General features: G+C 41.0%; 1 protein-coding gene and 1 pseudogene across 1 annotated transcript in view; one reads left to right on the top strand and one right to left on the bottom strand.

Annotated features, from left to right (window-relative positions):
- The window catches only part of Col23a1 (collagen type XXIII alpha 1 chain), a 358,601-nt gene that overhangs the window by 15,602 nt on the left and 320,823 nt on the right, over nt 1–22,176 (top strand). The window contains exon 2 of the mRNA XM_076855794.2: nt 14,765–14,831. Within this exon, the coding sequence (XP_076711909.2) occupies nt 14,765–14,831 (67 nt within the window). The remainder of the gene's footprint in view (nt 1–14,764; nt 14,832–22,176) is intronic.
- The window catches only part of LOC143399965 (eukaryotic translation initiation factor 1 pseudogene), a 73,444-nt pseudogene continuing 67,223 nt past the window's right edge, over nt 15,956–22,176 (bottom strand).

The following is a 22,176-nucleotide window of genomic DNA, read 5'->3' as shown; positions in this document are numbered from 1 at the left end:
TCAGCGATGAATCCACTGAAAGATAAATTAGGCAAATTACTCCATTCAAAATAGCCTAAAAAAATAAAATAAGATACCTGGGAATCAATCTGACAAAAGAGGTAAAATACCTCTATGATGAAAACTACAGAACACTAAAGAAAGAAATTGAAGAAAACCTCAGAAAATGTAAAGATCTCCCATGTTTCTGGATAGGCAGAATTAATATTGTCAAAATGGTCATACTACCAAAAGCGTTATACAGATTTAATGCAATTCCAATTAAAATCCCAATGACATTCTTCATAGAAATAGAAAAAGCAATCATGATATTTATTTGGAAAAATAAGAGACCCAGAATAGCTAAAGCAATCCTTAGCAAGAAAAGTGAAGCAGGAGGCATCACAATACCAGACCTTAAACTATACTACAGAGCTATAGTAACAAAAATGACATGGTATTGGCACCAAAATAGACTTGTAGACCAATGGTACAAAATAGAGGACACAGAAAGACTTATAAATCAATGATACAAAATAGAGGACACAGAAACAAACCCACATAAATGCAGTTACCTCATATCAGACAAGGGTGCCAAAAACATTCACTGGAGAAAAGATAGCCTATTCAACAAATGATGCTGGCAAAACTGGAAATTCATATGTAGCAAAATGAAATTAAACCTCTATCCCTCACCCTGAACAAAAATCAACTCAAAGTGGATCAAACACTTAGGCACTAGAACAGAGACCCTGAACTTAATAGAAGAAAAAATAGGTCCAAATCTTCACCGTGTCAGCATAGGATCTGACATCCTTCACAAGACTCCTAAAGTGCAAGAAGTAAAATCAAGAATCAATAATGGGATGGATTCAAATTAAAAGCTTCTTCTCAGCAAAGGAAACAATAATGTCAGAAGAGAGCCTACAGATTGGGAGAAAATCTTTACCACTTATTCACTTCTGATAAAGCATTAATCTCTAGGATATATAAAGAACTCAAAAAAGTTAACACCAAAAAAAAAAATAATAACCCAAATCAATAAATGGGCTAAGGAACTGAACAGACACTTCACAGAAGAAGAAATCCAACTGATCAACAAATATATGAAAAAGTGTTCAACATCTCTAGCAATTAGAGAAATGCAAATCAAAACTACTCTAAAATTTCATCTCACTCCTATCAGAATGGCAATCATCAAGAATACAAGCAACAATATATGTTGGCGAGGATGTGGTGAAAAAGGCACAATCATACATTGGTGGTGGGACTGCAAATTAATGCAACCACTATGGAAAGCGGTGTGGAGATTCCTCAGAAAACTTGGAATGGAACCACCATTTGACCCAGCTATCCCACTCCTTGGTTTATATCCAAAGGACTTAAAAACAGCATATTATACTTATGCAGCCACATCAATGTTTATAGCAGCTCAATTCATAATAACTAGACTATGGCACCAACCTAGGGGTCCCTCAATAGATGAATGGATAAAGAAACTCAGTGGAATATTATTCAGCTTTAAAGAAAAGTGAAATTATGGCATTTGCCAGTAAATGGTTGGAGTTGGAGAATATCATGCTAAGAAAAATAAGCCAATCCCACAAAACCAAAAGCCAAATGTTTTCTCTAATATGCAGATGCCAATTCACAATAAGATGGGGAACACTAGGGAAGAATAACATTACCTTAGATTAGGTAGAGGGAAGTGATGGGAGGGGAGGGGAGGGGAAGTGGGGATAGGAAAGATAGTAGAATGAACAGACATTATTACTGTATGTATATATGTGACTACATGACCAATATGATTCTGCAACATGTACACTCAGAAAAATGAGAAATTATATCCCATCTATGTATATCAAAGTACATAAATGCATTCTACTGTTATGTATAACTAATTAAAACAAATAAATTTTTTTTAAAAAAATAGCCACTTTGGATACTTTGAATTGTGTCTTCAAGTTAATTAATCTTTCTTTGGCAATTAATTGACCATTAATCCCCTCTACCATATTTTTTCATATCAGAAGTGATACTTTTCACCTCTTGAATTTCAGTTTAGATCTTTGTAATATCTTTGGCATCTCTACTTAACTCTTCAACATATTTAGTGCAGTTATCATTGTTTTAAGGTCTCCAAGTGCTAATTCTAACGTTGTTAGCAGTGATGTTTTTCAATCAATTGATTTTTCTGCCCATTATGGGGCCTATTTTGTGTGTGTTCCTGTGTGTGGTACTGGATACTGAACTCAGAAGTTCTCTACATCCCCGACCCACTTTTTAACTTTATTTTTTTTTTATGAGACAGGGTCTCATTAAGTTGCCAAGGCTGGCTTCAAACTTGTGATCCTCCTGCTTCAGCCTCCTGAGTTGTTGGGATTACAACCACCACATTAGGCTGTGGGTCTTATTTCCCTACTGATAATTTGTATCAGGTGATGGATGTTTTTTATCTCTATAAATATTCATGAGCTTTTTTATGTCACAGGTCAAGTTACTTAGAAATATGGTCGGGATTATGGTCCAAGAAACGAGTCATTAGGTGAAATTTGTCATTGTGTGAACGTTGTAGCATGAACTTGCACAAGCCTAGGATGGTCTAGGTCAGTCCGTTGCTGTGGCCCCTCCACAGGATCATGAGGACAAGTGAGCATGAGATGGATGAGTCTGTGGCAGGCATAACACAACATATTCTGTTACACTCAACTTTTTCTAAGTAGAAGGGATATACTGTATAGTAGTGATAAAAGTATCATGTGGTAGATACATAAACCAGTAATAATCATGTATTATGGAGTATTATGGGTGATACCTAGTTATAAACGCACAGTGTATACACGGTGTGTGTGTAAGTGTATGTATGTGATTTTATACAACCGACAGTGTAGGTTTAGTCACACCAGCACCACCCCAAACGTGTGAGTGAAGTGTTATTCTGTGTTGTTGCACTGGTGATGGCGTCCTTAGGTGGGAGGACTTTCCAGCTGTTATAATCTTATGTGACTGCCATGGTATATGTGGACCATGGTTGACCAAAACGCCATGGGGTGCTCAACTATGATTTGATCCTTTGGGGTCTTGTATTCAAGATCTGTTGGGAGGGTTCAGAACAGTGCTTAGTCTAGGTGTGATTACTCCTCACCACTGAGGCTGAACCCTCAAAGGGACTCCACTCAGCATTTTATGAGAGCGCATTATAGGATCTACGGTGCCGCAGTCTGGCTGGGCACAATATCACGAGCCACTCAAGCAGGAACAAACTTTATTTCCAAAACTCCTGCCAACGCCACACACGCGGCCTTCTCCCGGGACACACCACACCAACCGGACATCCCTCCTCCGGAAATCCCTCCTACCGCACTTCCCCAACCAATGGGAACTCTCCGGGAAACCCCACGACAGCAGGGGTCTAATATCCAATTGAATACACATCTTTACATAACCATTATCATCTCAATGGCTTTCTGGCATCACCTTTCAACCAAAAATGCCTTGCGTCATTCCTACTGTGGCTCTCAGTACTATGGGTCTGGTGGGAACAGGCAGCGTTCTTCCCATCCTGTAGAGCGCTGGCCATGTTTCCCTCTGATCCTTCTGGGTGGTTCTTTCCTTAGCCTGGCATAGTTTCCTAACCATCCTGCTGTTCAGGGCTTTCACTTAATACCTGAGGGGAACTCTCTGAAGATCTCTGCGCCGCTCTCATCTCTTTAGTCCTGCAAACTCTAACTGCCTCAGCAGCCCTGGATTAATCTCAGGCCCACTCTTCCATTTGTGAGGCTCCAGTGTCCTCTCTGTGCCCACAACCTGGACACTCCCCAGGCAGGATACCAGAGCAATTGTTGTCCGTATTTGGGAGACCACTGTCCTTCCATGCTTGGTGCTAGTGTCTTCAAAAATATAGTTTCCTATATGTTGCTTGTGAGTTTTCTTGCTTGTGGGGAGCTCCAATATTGTTTTAGACAAGATAATAAATCTGTCATTGTCACCTCATTTTGCCTAGAAGTGGAAATTCATGATGTGGCCATTCTACATTTTCAGAGTCATTTTTGATTTAAGGAAAAATGAACGTATATACATATGGACATAAACCCAGTACCTTTGTCAAAGGTGAGGAATTAACTGTGATACATGACTGTGATAGGCCAAATTCTAAAATATCCTCCCCTACCAAGAGTCTCACCCTCTCAGGTACACACTTCAGAGTCCCCTCTAGGCAAAATCTGAATATCATGCGGCATCATTCCTAAGTCTGAGTTACTAGTCAGTTGCATTAATAAAAAAAAAGAGATTATACAGTGGTCCTGACTTAATCAATTGAGTCCTTAAAAAAGGACAGGGGCCTCTCTGATGTTAGACAGACTCGAAGTATGAAAGGGTGTGTAGAGGGAGCCGGTGGCCCAGAACTGTGAGCTGCCTGTGGGAGCAAAGAACAGCTACTGGCCAGCAACAAAAAAACTGGGGTCTCTGTTCTGCAACCATAAGGAACCTCATGAGCAAGAAAGAGGACTCCAGAGCTCTAGAAAGAAACCCCTAGTGACCCATGGATTTTAGCCTTGGAGACCCCAAGCAGAGACCAAGCTCAGCTATCTCTGACCATAGAAACTGTAAGAGAGAAAGTGTGTGTTGTTATTTATTTTTTTATTTGTAATTGAACTCAATACCTTTATTTATTTATTTATTTATTAGTTATAGGTGGACACATATCCTCATTTTATTTCTTTATGTGGTGCTGAGGATCGAACCCAATGCCTCATGTGTACTAGGCGAGCACTCTACCTCTGCGCCACAACCCCAGCCCCTATTTATTTATTTCTATGTGGTGCTAAGGATCAAACCCAGGGCCTCTCATGTGCTAGGCAAGCGCTCTACCACTGAGCCTCAACCCCAGCCTTTGTGTGTTGTTTTTAAGGTGCTTTCTGGCCATTTGTTATATAGAAAACTAATACAGGTACTAAAGAGGACTTGATCAAATTAATCAGTAACAATATACAAGTATTTATCCAAAATGATCTCCATAAAGACTAATGTGAGGATCAGCATGAAGCCATGAGATTACTTCCACCAATTTCCAAGATGGTTTTTACACATTCATATTGTACCTTGGTTGGATAGAATTCTGATCAAAAAGATCTAAGGCCTGGAGTATAATGCAGTGGTAGAGTGCTTGCCTAGGACAAGCCATGTCAGTCATAGGAATGATGCCCTATGATATTCAGGATGAGTGGGGGAATATATGAGAAGATATTTGCAAATCACATATCTGAGGAGAGTCTATTATGCAGAATCCATGAAGAACACCTACAACTTTACACACAAAAAAATGATACACAACACAATTTTAAAATGGGCAAAGGACTCGAACAGATGTTTCTCCAAATAGGATAAACAAATGGCCAGCAAACACATGAAAAGATGCTCCACACCATCAGTCTTCAGGGCAATGCAAATCAGAACCACAGTGTGACTTCACAATACTTCACAACCTCCAGAATGTCTTGTCAAGGATGTGGCAGAATTAGAACTTCCATTTATTGCTAGTAGGAAGAGTGGGTCAGCCAAGTTGGCAGGCCATCAAAAATTAAATATGAAATTACCACATGACATAGCAATTCTACTCCTAGTTTTATACTCAGAAGAATTGAAAACAGGTACTCAAACAAAAGTATCCTCGTGTTCCTAGCAGCTATATTCACAATAACCAAAAGGTAGAAAGAGCCCAAATATTGATCGATGGATGAAGGGATAGCAAATGGGGGTATAGACACGAATATTATTCACACATACAAAGGACACATGCTATGATGTGGGTGAATCTCAAAAACATTTTGCTGAGTGGAAGAAGCCAGACAAAAAAATAGAACAAATTGTGTGATTCTTTTATGTGACCTACCCAGAATAGATAAATCCATAGAGAAAGCAAACAGATTGATGATTGCTGAGAGGAGTACTATCCAGGTGAAGGACTTCCTTTTAGGGTAATGACACTGTTCTGGAAGTAGTTAGAGGGAACTCAAAATGGGGGGTTGCGTATGAATATGAGTCTGTTTAATGGTACTGAATTATTCCCTTTAAGGTGATTAATTTTATGAATGTCATGTCAGTAAGAAAAAAAAAGAGTAAACTAAACTAAAAAACAACAAAGTTGTGTCATAGTTGAGGTGACTAGGGTTCTGCTAACATTTTTTAACAGACTTTAATCAGATTTCACCAATTCTTTCCTCTAATGCTCTTTTTTTTATTCCAGGATTCCATCCAGGATCCCATGTAGTGTTTGGTTGTCATGTCCCCTGAACGTTGTCCAATCTACGACATTTTTCTCAGTGTTTCCCTGTTTCTCATGACATTGACAGTTCTGAGACATATTGGTCAGGTATTTTGTAGAATGTCCCTCCATGTGGGTTGTCTTGTGTTCTTATGATTAGACAGACTGTGTTGTAAGTATTGGGGAAGAACATCACCAAGGTGGATTGTCATTTGTATGACATCATATCGATGTCAACATATCCCTGATGACCTTGATCACTTGGTTAAGGTAGTGTGGTAGCTTTTTCTGTGACTGTAACAAAATAATCAACTTAATAAGAAGAAAGGTTTATGCTGGCCCACACTTTTGCTTTTGGGCCTGTAAGGAGTCAGCATATCATGGCAGGAGTATGTGGCAGAGGAAGCTGCTCACCTCATGGCCACAGGGAGGCAAAGAGAGAAGAAGAAACCAGGGGCCCCCAATCCCCTTCAATGGCATGCCCTAGTGACTTAATTTCTTTGCTCTCTTCCCCCCCTTTTTTTTTTTTTCTTTTTTGTTTTGGTACCAGGGATTGAGCCCAGGGGCACTTTTTTATGTTTTATTTTGAGACAGTGTTTTGCTAAATCGCTTAAGGCCTTGCTAAGTTGCTGAGGATAACTTGATCTTTCCATCCTCCTGCCTCAGCCTCCTGAGCTGCTGGGATGGTAGGAATGCGCCTTAACATCCAGCTCAATGACCTAATTTCTTCCCACGGTGGGGGGGGGGGCCCACCTCTCAAAGGTTCCACCACTTCTCAAAAGCGATACAAGCTGGCAACCAATCCCCCTTACCACATGGGCCTTTGGGAGACATTCCAAATCCAAACCATAGCACATAGTACCGCCAGATTTCTCCATTATACATTAATTATTTTCCTTTCTCTACACTCTGGAAATGAGTCACATTTTAAATCCAGCCTGTATTCAAAGAGGGGAGAATCTAACTGCATCTCCCTACAGGGGGAAGCATCTACTTATGTTATTTGGAGGGCTTCTGTAAGAAGCTTTGTCTCTTCTCCTCACTTATTTAATCATTTATATCAGTGTAGAATCATGGATATTTAATTTGTTCTTTGGGTTATAATCCAGCACTATATTATTTATTTATTTTTGTTTGTTTTTCCAGTGCTCGCCACTCTGAGCTCTTTCAGGTTGGTACTTGTATTTCTTTAACATACTGCCCTCCTTTTTAAAAATTTTTAAATTTTGTTATTTTTTAACAAAGCACTTCCATATTTCCTGGCACTGTAAGATACTCCAGGCTCATCTTGTATTTCTCCTGCACTGGCCCTAGAATAAGGCTTTTCTCTAAGAAGCCCTGATCCCATTTATTGGAGAAGAGTACTTAGAAACCAAGATCTGGATGTAGGGTATGTCATTACTACCAGGGTGTCTCTATTCACAAACCCTCTGCAGGCACAGTAGGGTAGATATGCATTTGCATTAACTCCTCTGTAAGCACATAGCTGTAATCACTTCTGTATATTTCTGTGCACCTTACATACACATGATCTAATGGTGAAGTCTCTGGCTCTGATTCAGCACTTCAGGGTACATTTTTGCTTTCTTTCTTTTCTTATTTATAACATCCTTCTTGGACAGTGATAAACTTGGATTTTACTATTCCTAGTTTATTTCTTACTTGTTCAACCCTAATGTGTATGCCAAATGCCCTCAAAATTGCTAAGCTGTATACTTATAAGAAACAACTGTGCCTACTAGTGTAGTGTTTATGTATGATTCCTTTTGTCTCCAGCCTTAAAGCTTTCAATCAAGCCATAATTTGTGCCGGGTGCTGTGGTGCATGCCTGTAATTCCAGTGGCTCAGGGAGGCTGAGGCAGGAGGATCGCTGAGTTCAAAACTAGCCTCAGCAAAAGTGAGGTGCTTAGCAACCCAGTGAGACCCTGTCTCCAAATAAAATACAAAATAGGGCTGGGGATGTGGCTCAATGGCCGAGTGCCTCTGAGTTCAATCCCCAGTATTGCCCCCAAAAGAACCCCAAGATTTGCAACTTTACTTTAGGTCAACTGCATTTCTCCCATATAACCTTTAATGAGGTTATATCACAAAAATAGTTTCCCCTTATCTGAAGTTTTTTCTCTCACTATGGTTTGAGATATCTGTGGCCAACCATGATCTGGTTTTAAATTGCACACTGTTGTGAGCAGTGTGACAAAATCTCACATCACCCTTTTAGACTGTCCTGAGATGTGAATCATCCCTTTGTCAGACATTGGTGTATCTACACTTTATACACTACTCACTTGACATTATCATGACTCAATGATCCAGTATCATCTGAAGCAGATGATCCTCTTTATGAAGTATTATCAAAAGGTCAGTAGTAGCCTAATGCAATGTTACAAGGCTTACAACTCTTTTCTTTATCCTACCACATAGACACCAACCATATCATCTCATATCACAAGAAGGATATGTACAATGCAACTAGATATTTTGAGAGCAAAAATGATCACATTAGCATATGTTTTATTACAGTATGTTGTTAGAATTTTTCTTTTTTTAATATTTATTTTTTAGGTGTAGATGGACACAACACGATGCCTTTATTTTTATGTGGTGCTGAGGATTGAACCTGGGTCCTGCCCATGCTAGGCGAGCGCTCTACCGCTGAGCCACAATCCCAGCCCCAAGAATTTTTCTGTTTTATTATTGGTTATTAATCTCCTTCTGTGCCTAATTTTTGTTTTTGGTACATCATTATACATAAAAATGAGATTCATTGCACATAGTCATAGATGCACATAACATAAATTGGTCAATTTCATGCTTCCTACACCTAAGTTATAAATTAAACTTTGCCATACGTATGTATATGTAGGATGAACATAGTCTACATAAAAGGTTCAATGCTATCTGCAGTTTCAGGCATCCACTGAGGATCTTGGCACATTTCCCTGGCAGATAAGTGGAACTACTGAACAATTTATCAGAGTTAGAGTCATTTGTCATAGCTTGTATTCCATCTTGGGATTCTTCAGCATCCTGATTGACTTTTGTTTTTATCTGGAATCCATTGACATTCATGCTTTACCATGTGCAGCCTGTGGGTTTTGACGATGCATACTTCTGTACCCACCACCCAACACCACAAATAACAGATCCAGCACCCTCAAATCTCCTCCATGTGACCCCTTATACTTAATTCCTCTCTCCTAACTTTTTGAAAACACCAACCTTATTTCTGCTTGTACAACTTTGATAGCCTGGCTTTTGATGTCAACTTTTAAAACGTTCTTTGCAGACATGAAAATTGTTTGTAAGCAAACTAGTTGTCTTGCTTTGTGATTGGAATCAATCAATAGCAGGATTAAGTCCAGCCCTGACACTTCCCTACACCTCAATTTTCCCATGTGTAAATAGGTATAATAATAGTTCCAATTTTATGAGAATGATTTTAGAAGAGATAACAGCTGTTGGTGTGGTACATGCCACTGCCACATAATAAGTAATAATCTTAATAATACAGCTTTGGTTATACTTGTTATTATTATTTTCACCATTATTGTTGTTATCATGGTGGGGTATAAAAAAAGAATGTTTAAAGAGGTCAGGAAATCTTGCCCTCTTAGGTTTCTGGTAGCAGTGAGGATGCATGTATGAGTCTTTCCTTAGGGGTGGAAAGAGGGTAGAGGACATGTAACTTTGGGTTTGATTTTTCCTCTGGTATTTGTGACATGTATGTATTAAAAGGATCAATACTGGCACTGACTGTCCCTTAGGAGACAGAATCGTCTGTCTCCATTTCAAATATTGCCCTTGACCAGGAGATTTCAACAATTCAACTTGGCAGTTCTGTGTTTCTACGATTTTTTTTTTAATATATCTTTTAGTTATAGATGGACACATACCTTTATTTTATTTATTTATTTTTTTATGTGGTGCTGAGGATCGAACCCAATGCCCCACACATGTGAGGCAGGCTTCTACCACTGAGACACAACCCCAACCCCTGTGTTTCCAAGATTTAAAAAAAATTTTTTTTACAATGAACTTTTTTGGGTGAGGGTGGGTACTGGTGATTGAACCCAGGGACACTTAACCACCGAGCCACACCTTCAGCCCTTTTTATATTTTTTATTTTGAGACAGAGTCTTACTAAGTTGCTTTGGGCCTCACTAAGTTGCTGAGGCTGGCTTTGAACTTGGAATTCTTCTGCCCCAGCCTCCCTGAGCCACTGGGATTGAAGGCATGGGCACCCCACCCAGCTAGAATAAACTTTTTAAAGAAGAATATCACCATGATTGCACATCCAACTGGGTTTCATTTTGGTAATTGCTGTCTCCTTAATGCCTGACTTTTTCCATAGATGTAGATGTGTTATTTACCATATCACAAACATGTTTTTTACATAGTCTTTATAATGCTATTTTATGACAGTTCCATCAAGCAGATTCCCTGACCTTCTCTAGACCATTTGTTTTGTGTGCAATTTCTTCATAAATATCATTTTTTGCTTTTTGCTTTATTTCCTTGAAATATATTCCCCAGAGTAGGAATTTTTAAAAATTTTTTTAGTTGTTGATAAAACTTATTTATTTATTTATATACAGTGCTGAGAATCGAACCCAGTGCCGCACACATGCTAGGTTAGCACTCTACCACTGAGCCACAACCCCAGCCCCCCAGAGTAGGAATTTTGAGCCAAAAAATAAGAATGTCCTATAGCTTTATTTGCAGCATTTTACAGAAATAAATCAGTTCATCCTTTGTTGTTTTGTTTTGGGGTGGGGGTTGGTACCAGGAATTGAACCTGAGGCACTCAACCACTAAGCCACGTCCCCAATTCTTTTTTTTAAGAGAGAGAGAGAATTTAAATTTATTTTTCAGCTTTTGGTGGACACAACATCTTTATTTTGTTTGTATGTGGTGCTGAGGGTCAAACCCATTCTAGGCAAGCACGCTACCGCTTGAGCCACATCCCCAGGCACCCCCCCCCCAATTATTTTTTATATTTCATTTAAAGACAGGATTTTGCTAAGCTGCTTAGGGCCTCACTAAGTTGCTGAGGCTGTCTTTGAATTCGTGATCCTCCTTCCTCAGCCTCTCAAGCTGCTGGGATTACAGGGGTGCACCACCATGCCCAGCATTGTTTGTTTTTGAACCCGTCTCACTATGTTGCCCAGAATGGCCCGGGGCTTCCGGGGCTTCCTGGACTCAAGCACTAGGTTTTTAGTGGCTAATACTATAGATCCATACCACCACCTCCAGCTCAACCCTTATTTTTTTCACTGTCAGTCTGTATTTCACCCAGTCAAAACCATTGGATCAAACGTGGCAAAGTATCCCAGTTTAATGGCCCAGCAGATCATTAGTAAATTTATCATCTGATCATGTTTTGAAAACCATGATTTTCCCTTGATTCAGTTTTTTGAATGTCTACCGCCCCTTCCTCCTGAACTTCCAGTTCTCCTTCTCAGGGCTTCTGGAAGTGGTGCCTCTCAAGTCTTTTCTCAGAAACTCATCCTTTATTTACTTTGAGAGGAAGGACTTGTTTGCATATGTAAAAACAGGACCATATTGTTTGCAGATGCTAGAGGTGCTGCCAGATAATTGAATGTAAAAAGTTGAGGCTTTTAAATCATTTTTACAAACCTGGACACACAAGAGTATTTTCTTAGAATTAAAAAGAAAAGAGCATGAAGTAAAGATTGTGGGCTTGGGTTTCTAATTCAAACATTTCACTTGAGTTCATAGTAGCAACATTTCAAACCACAGAAAGGGAGGGGCCTGGAGGTGGGGGAAGGGAGGAGACTAGAAGAAAAAAAAAACTTTGCAGTTTCATCTTTTGATCTAGAAAAGAAACGTATTAGCAGAGTTTAGAAAAATGACAAAACAAAAACTCAATCCCAGCCATTTCTGGTCCCACCTAGTAGTTCCACAGTAATTTTTTCTTCTCCCATCTATGGTTCCACATCTCACCTTATTTTAAGATGAAAGTAAATCTAAAGTCATGTGTTTCTTATCAGTATGTGACTAAGCCCCTACCCTTTAGGAGAGAGGCCCACTTGTGATAGCATTTGTTTAAAGCTAATTGCTTTTAGTATTAAGTGCTTTTGTTAGAAACAGGAAATTAAGGAGGCAGTCATTTCTGTCTAGCATTGCTAGAGACAGATGAGAACTTCTTGAACAAATTGTCTAGTTTGAACTAGAGGGCTGGTTTCTTCTCCTAAGTACATTTTGGAATCTGCTATAGCATCCGCAAATGTGATGGAGAGTGAGTTCCAAGGTCCTGCTCAAGCCTGCCGTTTCTGCAGAGGCTTCCAAGGGCAGGAATGGCCATCCTGCTTCCAGACCCTCATTCATAAACCTCAGCCCCCCACAGGGCTTTGAGCCTGGTGGAGAGAGGAACCAGGAATGTCTGCTGCTCCCTGTGGTGGAACAGGTGACCTGTCCCAGGGGAGTCATGATAACTGTGGAGGACCTCTGGAGGTCGAGAGCCAGCCCCAGCTGCTCACAGGGTCACTCTGGGCTAAGTGGTGGCTCCAGGTAGGAGCAGGAGTGAGTGGTAAGTGGAGGTTCCAGGTGGGAGATGAGAGGCTGGTGTCTGGAGGCCTAGTGAGGATCCAATTACTGGGCAAGTTGGGGTTTTGGAGGGCCAGGGAGTGTAGCAAGGATGAAGTTAGCACAGTGACAGTGTGCTACAGTTGCATCTTCTGACTGCCGTGCAGTGTCAATAACCAGCGTTCCTTTACTGCTTGTCAGCCTTAACCTCCTGTTTCAGCTCAGCCCTGTCCACCTTTGTACAATGAGAGGGAGGCTAGAGGGTTGTGCTGGGTGTGGATCTCCAAAGTGCTTTGCTCAGGCATTTGGAACTACCTGCATTTTTAGCCTCAGACTCCTGGTCCTGGGCTGTTCTAGCCACAGGCACCTGGGAATTGACTGGAATCCTGTCTTCTATGAGAATTCAAGGCATGACGTTAAAAGGAGAAATGATTTCATGATCCCACTTAAAGCACAGTAAGGCAGACTTTTATTCAAAGACCATTGCAATAGGTACAGGGACCATGGCAATGGAATTTTGCAGTGGGAAAGAGATTAAGCTCAATTCTAAATATGGCATGGGCAAATGGGAATTTCTAGCTAAGGAGCAAGGTGGAATCAGTGGATAGAATGTTACTTAAGGGGAAATCTCAGGGATAAGGGAGATGCTAGTTAAACTGACCTAATAGGATCCTTGCTGAAAACAGGCCAGGATGACCAGATATCACCTGGAGGATGGCGGAGGGTGATTAGCCTCATCAGGTACGCAAGGTGATAAGATATCAAGGGTAAGAGATTCTTGCCAAACTGACTTAGCAGGGTTCTTTGCTAAAATTGGATTTTACAAGAACATGCAAACAGATGAGCCTAGGGGAAGCTTCAGGAGCCTGACTACTTCTTGGGGCTGGGATGTTGCTCAGTGGTACAGCGTGCTCTTAGAATGCATAAGGCCCTGGGTTTGATTCCTAGCACTGTAAAAAGGAAAAGAAAAAATGTTTCTGTATGTTTAACCGGAAGTACAGATCCTGATAATAGTAAGGACACTGTACACTCAAAAGAACAGACTTGTTACTTTGTTTCACTTTTAGGGTTTTATATTCCCTCCTAGGAAAAAAGGTTAATACTTGGTGTATCCTTGTCAGAACTCAGATCCCACCTAGTTTTAGGATGACAGGCCAATCATTTCATTCCTCTAAACCTAGATTTGGGGATTTGGGATAAATTCCTCTTTTTCAGTTTGCATCCCCTCCTTATGAGGCAGGGACTATTAATTTTGGTCTGAAAAGTCACCCTCAGGGTCAAGTCAGACCTTGAATATGCTGGAGCTGTCCCTGTGTGATATTGTAGCATAGCTGTGGCCTTTGACTCTTATGTGGTAATTCTTTCCTTCTTCCTCATGTCTAGCACAGGGCCGGGCATGTGCAGAGACTTTTGTTGAGTTGTACTGAGCCAAATTATTCAGGCCAAGGATCCCCAGTGGAAAGAAGAAAGGAACTTCAGGGTAAATTAGACGAGGGCCATCAAGGTCACGGCTGTGGACTGAGAGGGGCTGCAGCTGGGGGCCTGGGGGCTTCCTGGGAGGATGGGGTGATCTTGGGCATCCAGAGAGCCGCTACAAGGGCCAGTGTTGATTTACCCACCCAAGCCTCTCTCTGTTCCTCTCTCCCTTCTTAGTGTGACTGACAGTCACCTTGACTTTCCTTGACTTTGGAGAAGCCATTTCTATTGCTTTTAGCTCTTGGTATTGTATTTGAACTTGTAACAAAGCAGAAACCTTCTTTTCAAGGACTCAGTAATTGTTCAATGTTTGTTTTTGCTTTTCTTCTCATTTGAAAATTGTGTTTAGAATTTAATGACCTTTCAAGAAATGCTCTGGAAAATGCCATGGCCACTATAGATCATCTGGATACTTTTCTTTTGATAATTTTTCCTCTTTTATCTGTCTCTGTTCTGAAACTCATCCTTATTTTTTCTCCCCTTTCCTTCTTGGTTCAGAAGTTGGATGGACTTGTCAAGCTCCGGACTGTGCGGGAGGCTCCATCTGAGTGCATCTGCCCCCCAGGTAAGTGGACATTCACTCCTCGCCAGTTCCCGGCTTCTGTAAGTCTGACCCTGATCTCATCTCCCTGGTCGTAACTGCTCAAGACATCCATGGCCAAGAGGGTCATCTGGAGTTTGGGGATGTTGTACCCTGTGGATGATCCTGGGATCTTCCTTCCTGTGTCTTCTCTGTCAGGTTCATTGGTCAACAATTCCAGCAAGATGAGCTGACTTGGTTTGATTAGAGGCATTGGCAGAGAAACTAAGAAAGTGTTAGAGATAACTTAGAATAAAGGCATAGATGGTCAAAAGTCCCATTTTAAAGATGGAGAAACAGAAATGAACCAATGGGAGACACCATCCACTTGGTATTAACCCTGTGGCCAGAGCTCTGTTTCAGAAGTGAGGAGTAAATAATCTCATGAAAACAGAATTTTTGTTTTTATTTCTTTTGGTGGAGGCAGAGGAGGGGAACAGGAAGCTTTGCCTGGGTTATTCAAATTATCATGTCAGTCTTCGGTTTTGCTGTTGTAGATCAGGAGGGCCGTGAATAAAGCCAGATTTGCTGATTCTCAATCCACATAGCTCAAATTCAGATTCCTACCATCAGGCCTGGGTGGTCTTCAGGGGAGATTTGTACAGATCATGATGGAGAATTTTGGTGTGTAGTCTCTAACCCTGGTGTTTTCAGGGTTAGAATAATCCTTGCACAGGAGGATATATAATACCTGGGAAAGAGTGGAACCTTGTAATGTATCTCAGGCTTGTCCTCACTGTCACTGTCACTCCTACTAGCAAAGTCGTCCAGCATTTTCTACTCTACTTTAGCTGCTCCAGAAACCAAACTCAAACCAAACTGATAACTAATAACTCAAGGTTGGGAGGCCCCTCTGCAAAGATGAATCTCATGGTGGGAAAATTCAGTCTCTGAGGGCCCAGTGAGAGATTTTATGATTAAACCAAAGCTACCCTAGGACCTCTGAAAAAAAATATTTTTTTTTGGCTCTTTTCAACTTATTGCATGAAGGAGTTAACATTAGTCCAAGTGAAAAGCTGTGAGGCTTTTAAACTTGTGACAAGGGACAGAAGAGAAATTCTATTCACTGCAAGGAAATCCTCACTTAAGCTTTAGTGAGCCACAAGCACTTAAAACCCATGAATTTCCCACTAATTATCCTTAACCAGTCCAGTCTCTACCAGGAACTGGCATATGTTCTAGCTCTGGTCACCAGGCAGCTGAATTACTTCTCCATAGTCTAGGTGCTCAATTACTGTTCCATGTGGCAAATTTCTTCTTAAAAGGCTTCACTAGTGGGCTGTAGCTGTAGCTCAGTGGCACAGCACTTGCCTAGCATGTGCGAGGCACTGGGTTCAATTCTTAGCACCACATACCAAAAAAAAAAAAAAAAAAATTCTGTCCATCTACAGCTATAAATTTTTTTTAAAGGCTTCACTAGTTGTTTTTTTTTTTTTTATCATAATCATCAGGAATTCCTTGGGCAGTAGTAAGGGTCTTCCTGCCATTTCTCTATTGAATTCTTATATGGATGTAATCCTCAGAGTCAGCAGGAAGCCATTCATCACCCTTACATGCATCAGCAAAGGGGTCAAAGATTGGAGGTTCTAGAAGGGAGAAGCTACTGAGTCCCCAGTGGCAGCTCAGTGACTGGGGAATCTGAGATTTTAATAGGAGGGGGAAAAAAGACATCACAAAGACACATTAGAACATTAAGAAGTCACAAATCACAATTAAATGAGGAAACAAATTCAAATCCACAAATGAAGTTTTGGGTAGTCTGCAAAATATATAAAATGGGAAGTTCATGGGGGTGAAGAACTAGTGAGATGTTTGAACAGTTTTGAAAGCACCATCCACTAGCCAAAGTGAAACATGCATTAATTCTTCTATGGTTTTAGTGGTAAATAGGAGAATACTTTATGGATTTAGTGGTAAATAGGAGAAGACTTTCTTTAAAAATATTTTTATTAGTTTTTGATGGACATTTATTTATTTATTTGCTTATATGTGGTGCTGAGAATCAAACCCAGGATCTCACAAATGCTAGGCAAGTGCTGAGCCACAACCACAGCCCCAAGACTTTCTTCTTGTATAGTCAGATTCCTAACCAAGAGAAGTTCGCCATTTAATGTGTTTTCTAACACTGGAGGGACTATATCAGAAAGTGACTGAGTTTGTCAAATTGTTTATATTCTCCCACGGAGGGCATACAGTATGGCACTGTATGTGAAGGGGCAGAAGTAAGACATGAATGAAAACTTTGGCCGCTAACCTGCATACAACCCAAAACCACTAATTCCTTCTACTAAATTTGGCTTTTTACTCTTCATAGAGCCCCTACGCCCATCCCTGGAAATTGTGGTTTTCAGAATTGTGGCTTCTAGGATTTCAACATTTGGGATTTCAATCTTTCGGGATTATGATCTTCAGGGATTTTGATCTTTAGGGATTTTTAGACTTTTAGGATTTTGATCTTTGAGAATTTCAACATTTGGAACGAAGGCATTCCAGGGTTGTATCTTTGGGGATTATGATCGGCACTAGGGCAAAACCTCTAGGCCAGCAAAGAGTGGGACTCATGTTCTCCCTGCCTTCCAGGGAGGCCCTACCCGTGGTAAGCTTGTGCTGTCATTGTCTCAGGGTCTCCTGGCTGCAATTCAGCTGTCCTGGCCTGTGTGGTCAGGGTGGCCCTGGATATGCAGCACAGTGATCTCAGCAGGGTCCTCATCTTCCCGTGTGCATTCTGTCTCTCCTGCCACCTCTGGCTTGGGGACCAGAGTTCTTCATCAACACAAACCCCAGGAGGCTGCCACAGGCTCCCCTGGTCAGAAAAAGGACAGAGGCCTTTCTCTGTAACACCAGAATTCTGAACTCTCGCCCTTTCTTTCTGGCTTTGATCAAAAAGCCCCATAGTCTTCGGAGCCTGGAGATGCAGACCACCCTCTGTAGTTCGGATCCCTGTCTCATCTGAAATACCCACAGATCCCCTGGCCGAGTTCCTTCCCACGGTCCAAGGAGACAGTGTAATCTTTTGTTAGATCCTAGCAGGCGGCAGGCAGATAAGGAGGCCAGAGAAGAGGCCAGTTCCTTTGTGTATGTCGCCCATTGTGAAGCCAGCTGTAAAAGGCTGAGGGAGTGGCGGGCTTCAAGCAGGAAGATGTGCATCCCTCTTGCCCAAGTCCATGATGGAAGGATTGGCAGGCCTCTGCCCTGAACCAGCTCTATGACCTCAGTTCAGTGAAGGGCCCCTTGAGCCTTGCACTCTTTGTCTGTAAAATGGTGGGTTGAATCATTTCCACCTAAATGATATATCCAAATCCTAGCCCCCAATACATGTGAATGTGAACTTATTTGGAAATAGGATCTTTGCAGATGTACAGTAGTCCCACCTTATCCATGGAGGATCCACTTCAAGATTCCCAAGATGGGAATCAAGATGCCCAAAACCAGGGGTAGTACTGAGCCCTCAATATACTATGTTTTTTCCTATACATATATAGCTATGATAAAGTTTAATTTATAAATTAGGCACAGTGAGAGATTAACAATAACTAATAATAAAATTCACAGTATAACAATATACTACAATAGAAGTTATGTGTATGTGGTCTCTCAGAATATCTTATTTTCTTTTATCTTTTATTTAAAGGAAACACTTTTTAGCTTTTTTTTTTTTTTTTTGAGCAGATCTGAATTTCCAACATTTCTATTCTTGTGCTTTAGGGCCATTATTAATAGAATAAGGGTTACTTGAACACAAACACTTTAACTTCAAGTTCACGAAGTTGATGTAATAACCTGGACAGCCACTTAGTGACCAAAGGACAGGTAGCATATACAGCCTGGCTATGCTGGGTAAGGGGCGATTCATATCCATTTGGGAAGGAGCAGGTGGCAGGAGACTTCATCATCCAACTCAGAGTGGTGTGCAATTTTAAACTTATGAATTGTTTACTTCTGGAGTTTTTTTTTTTCATTTAATGTCTTTGGGCCTCAGTTGGTGGTAGGCAGCTGAAATCTAAAAGTGAAATTGTGGATAAGGGAGACAACTGTAATTCAGGGCCCACCTGAATGATCTTGAGATCATTCAGGATTTAGGGTGGGCCTTGAATCCAATGACTGGTGCCCTCAGGAGAGAAGAGAGAGGGAGATTTGAGACACAGAGCCACACAGTAGAAGCCATGTAACTATGTCCTACAAGCCACGGGACATGGGATTGCCAGGAGCCACCAGTAATGAGACAGGTATGGAAGACATTTTTCTCCTGGAGCCTCCAGAAGGAACCAACTCTGTCAACACCCTGAACTTCTGGCCTCCAGAATCATGAGAGAAAAATTTCTGTGTTTTTTGGGTATCTAATATGTGGTAATGTGTTGCTGCAGCAGCCCTAGGAAATGAAAACAAATGGGAATAATAATCACCCTGAGGGCCTCATAAGATTGTTGAGGGGATGGAAATGTGGGGGACAGAAGGAGCTTCCAGCACTGGGGAGTGTGAGTCAGATGTGGGGCGGTACCTGTCACTGTTCTTTTATATGCTCCTGCCCAGAAAGAGGGCCACACCCATCCTTCAGCAGGTGACTCCCAGGCTAGAGATACCTGGGATTGACCTGTGTCCCTTGGGTTTATCATTTACGTGTTTAAAACATGTTTAAAATTTAATTTTTTTCTTTGTAAATATGAAGCAAAATATGTGACCAGAAAATTAAAGTACTACAAAATTTTATACTTAAAAAACATATTCTCCACCCATGCTCCTCCCCAGCTTTCCAACTCCCCTTTCGGAGACCATTTATCAGTTACTCATATGTCCTCCCAGAGCAGCACTGCCCAGTAGAACAACCTGTGATGATGTTCTGCACCTGCATTGTGCAACACTGTAGCTGATAACAACTATTGAGCCCTTGAGATATGGCGTGTGTGACCAAGAAAAACCTGGATTTTAAAATTTTATTTCTTTTTAACAGTTTAAATTGATATATATGGCTGGTAGCTATGATATTGGACAGCCCAGTGTCAGCAATAGTTTATGTATAAAAATTTTCATTGACTTACATTGGGGTCACATCACAATAAACCAATATAAGTTAAAAATATAATGTTGGAAGTACGTTTAATTTACTTTAACTTCTGAATATCATAAGTTGACCTTGCCTACCTTAAACATGCTCAGAATACATACATAAGCTTGGGGTTGGGCAAAATAATTGAACACAAAACCTATTTTATAATAAATTGAGGAATATCTCAAGTCATTTTTTAGATATTGTGCTGAAAGTGAAAAACAGAATGGTTCTGCATTACCATGCAGTTAAAAAATTAAAAAAGAAAGAAAAGAAAAAGGTAAGTCAAGTCATCAGAAGTCAGGGATCATCTGTATATTAGCAAGTCAGTCCTCACCTTTTTGTGCACAATTACTCATGAATTGTTGTTAGCATGGTGCTTTCTTTCAGTTTGCAATTTCTCCTTGAGATGGTCTGTATGATAGACAGCAGGGGCTGTCTGATTTGGTTCATGGGATCCTGTCATGCTGTTGGGATATCCTGAGATGTAACTTGCCCAATTCCACCCCCCAAGGACAGTTGGGTTCTTTGCCATCCTGGGTTCTTTTTTTTTTTTTTTTTTGGCACTGTGGAATGAATTCAGGGGCACTTAACCACTAAGCCACATCCCCAGCCCTTTTTTGTATTTCATTTAGAGATAGAGTCTCACTGAGTTACTTAGGGCCTCAATAAGTTTCTGAGACTGGCTTTGAACTTGCAACCCTCCTGCTTCAGAATTACAGAAATTACAGGCATGTGCTACTGAGCCTGGCCTATCTTGGGTTCTTATCCTGCATCCAACCTGCAATGGAGGGAAGGATGGCCTGCCATGTCCTCTTGTTGTCTGACTTCATCCTGCTTTTCTCTGAAGCCCATCATAAGCCAGGCTCTGCTGTGGGATCTGGGAGGAGGTCTGGACTAGAATAGGAGTCCTCAGTTTGAGGAGGAAGCCAACCAGGTTGATCCTGAAGTCCACACCATGGGAGCAGGCTGCACCACTGCTGTGCATGGGAGCGTTCCTTCCAAGAGGCAGCTCAAGGTCAGCACCTTGGAGCCCAAGAGGCCTGGATTTGAATCTTGACTCTTCCACTTAAGCAGCCATTATGTGGTCCCATGTTGCATGTCCTGGAGATATAACCAACTTTGATATAAAATATCCTTGTATTCACTCACTCTTTAAACTACAAGCATCAGAATAGTAATTAATGCTCTGACTGTCCTATATGAAGAAAGTAAAAAAGAAAATTTATCGGGTCATACAATGGGAAATGGGAAGATCAGAGGTAGAACCAACTTCAGGTATGTCTAGGCTCAGGGACTTTCTCCATCTCCCAATTCTTTGCATCACTTCAAGATCATCTTTCCTTGGGAAGGTGGCCACGAGTAGCTCCAGGTATGTCACACCTGCTCAGCATCCCCAGAAGATAAAGCACTCTTCTTTCTTACCAAAATTGGAGAGTTGAGGGTATTTTGGGTTGAGCTGTGTCCCCCCAAAATACATCTTTTGGAGTCCTAAAAAGTCCTAAAAAACCCCTGTACTTCAGAATGCATCTGTATTTGGAGACAGTAACTAAGGTAGAATGAGGCCAGTAGGGTATCTGCACAAGAAGAAGAGATTTGGACACAGAGAAATACACACACACAGAGGGAGGGCCATGTGGAGATATAGAGAAAATGACCATCTACAAGCCAAGGAGAGAGGCCTTCAAAGAAACCAACCTGGAAAACTTGACCTTCAGTTTCAAGCCTCCAGAATTGAGAAAATACATTTCTGTTATTTAGCTCACCTAGTCATTTGTTGTGGCAGCTCTAGCATACAAGTGCTGAGAGATATTTAAAGGTGAATGAGTTTCTAGTAGGAAAGATGAAAAAGTTCTAGAAATGGATCTGCCATGTTTTCATAATAGAGTAAATATCCTAAATGCTATGGAATTGTGTTCAGATGCTCCTTGATGTACAACAGGGTCACATTGTAAGTGGAGAATATCGTAAGTCAGAAGTGCATTTAATAAACTGCATCTACAGAACACCCTCACTAGCCACACAGCACATGGAGACTCAGCCGTTGCTGCTGATGGCTACCTGGCTGAGTGGGAGACATGCTCGCTGCTGCTGCCCAGGGTCATGGGAGAGGCTGCACCTCAGATCACTCTCCCAGAAGATCCCAACTCAATATTCAAAGTAGGGATTCTTTCACATGCTTTCACATCCTTGTAACTTCGAACAACAAATTGAACCATTATAAGTCATGAACTGTCTGTACTTTGAAATAGTTAAAAGTTTTGTGTTATATGTATTTTACCAGAA

Source organism: Callospermophilus lateralis, chromosome 5 (assembly GCF_048772815.1).
Source record: "Callospermophilus lateralis isolate mCalLat2 chromosome 5, mCalLat2.hap1, whole genome shotgun sequence".
Classification (NCBI taxonomy): Eukaryota; Metazoa; Chordata; class Mammalia; order Rodentia; family Sciuridae; genus Callospermophilus; species Callospermophilus lateralis.
The sequence above is the reverse complement of the archived record's forward strand: the minus strand, read 5'-3'. Positions and strand labels throughout refer to the sequence as shown.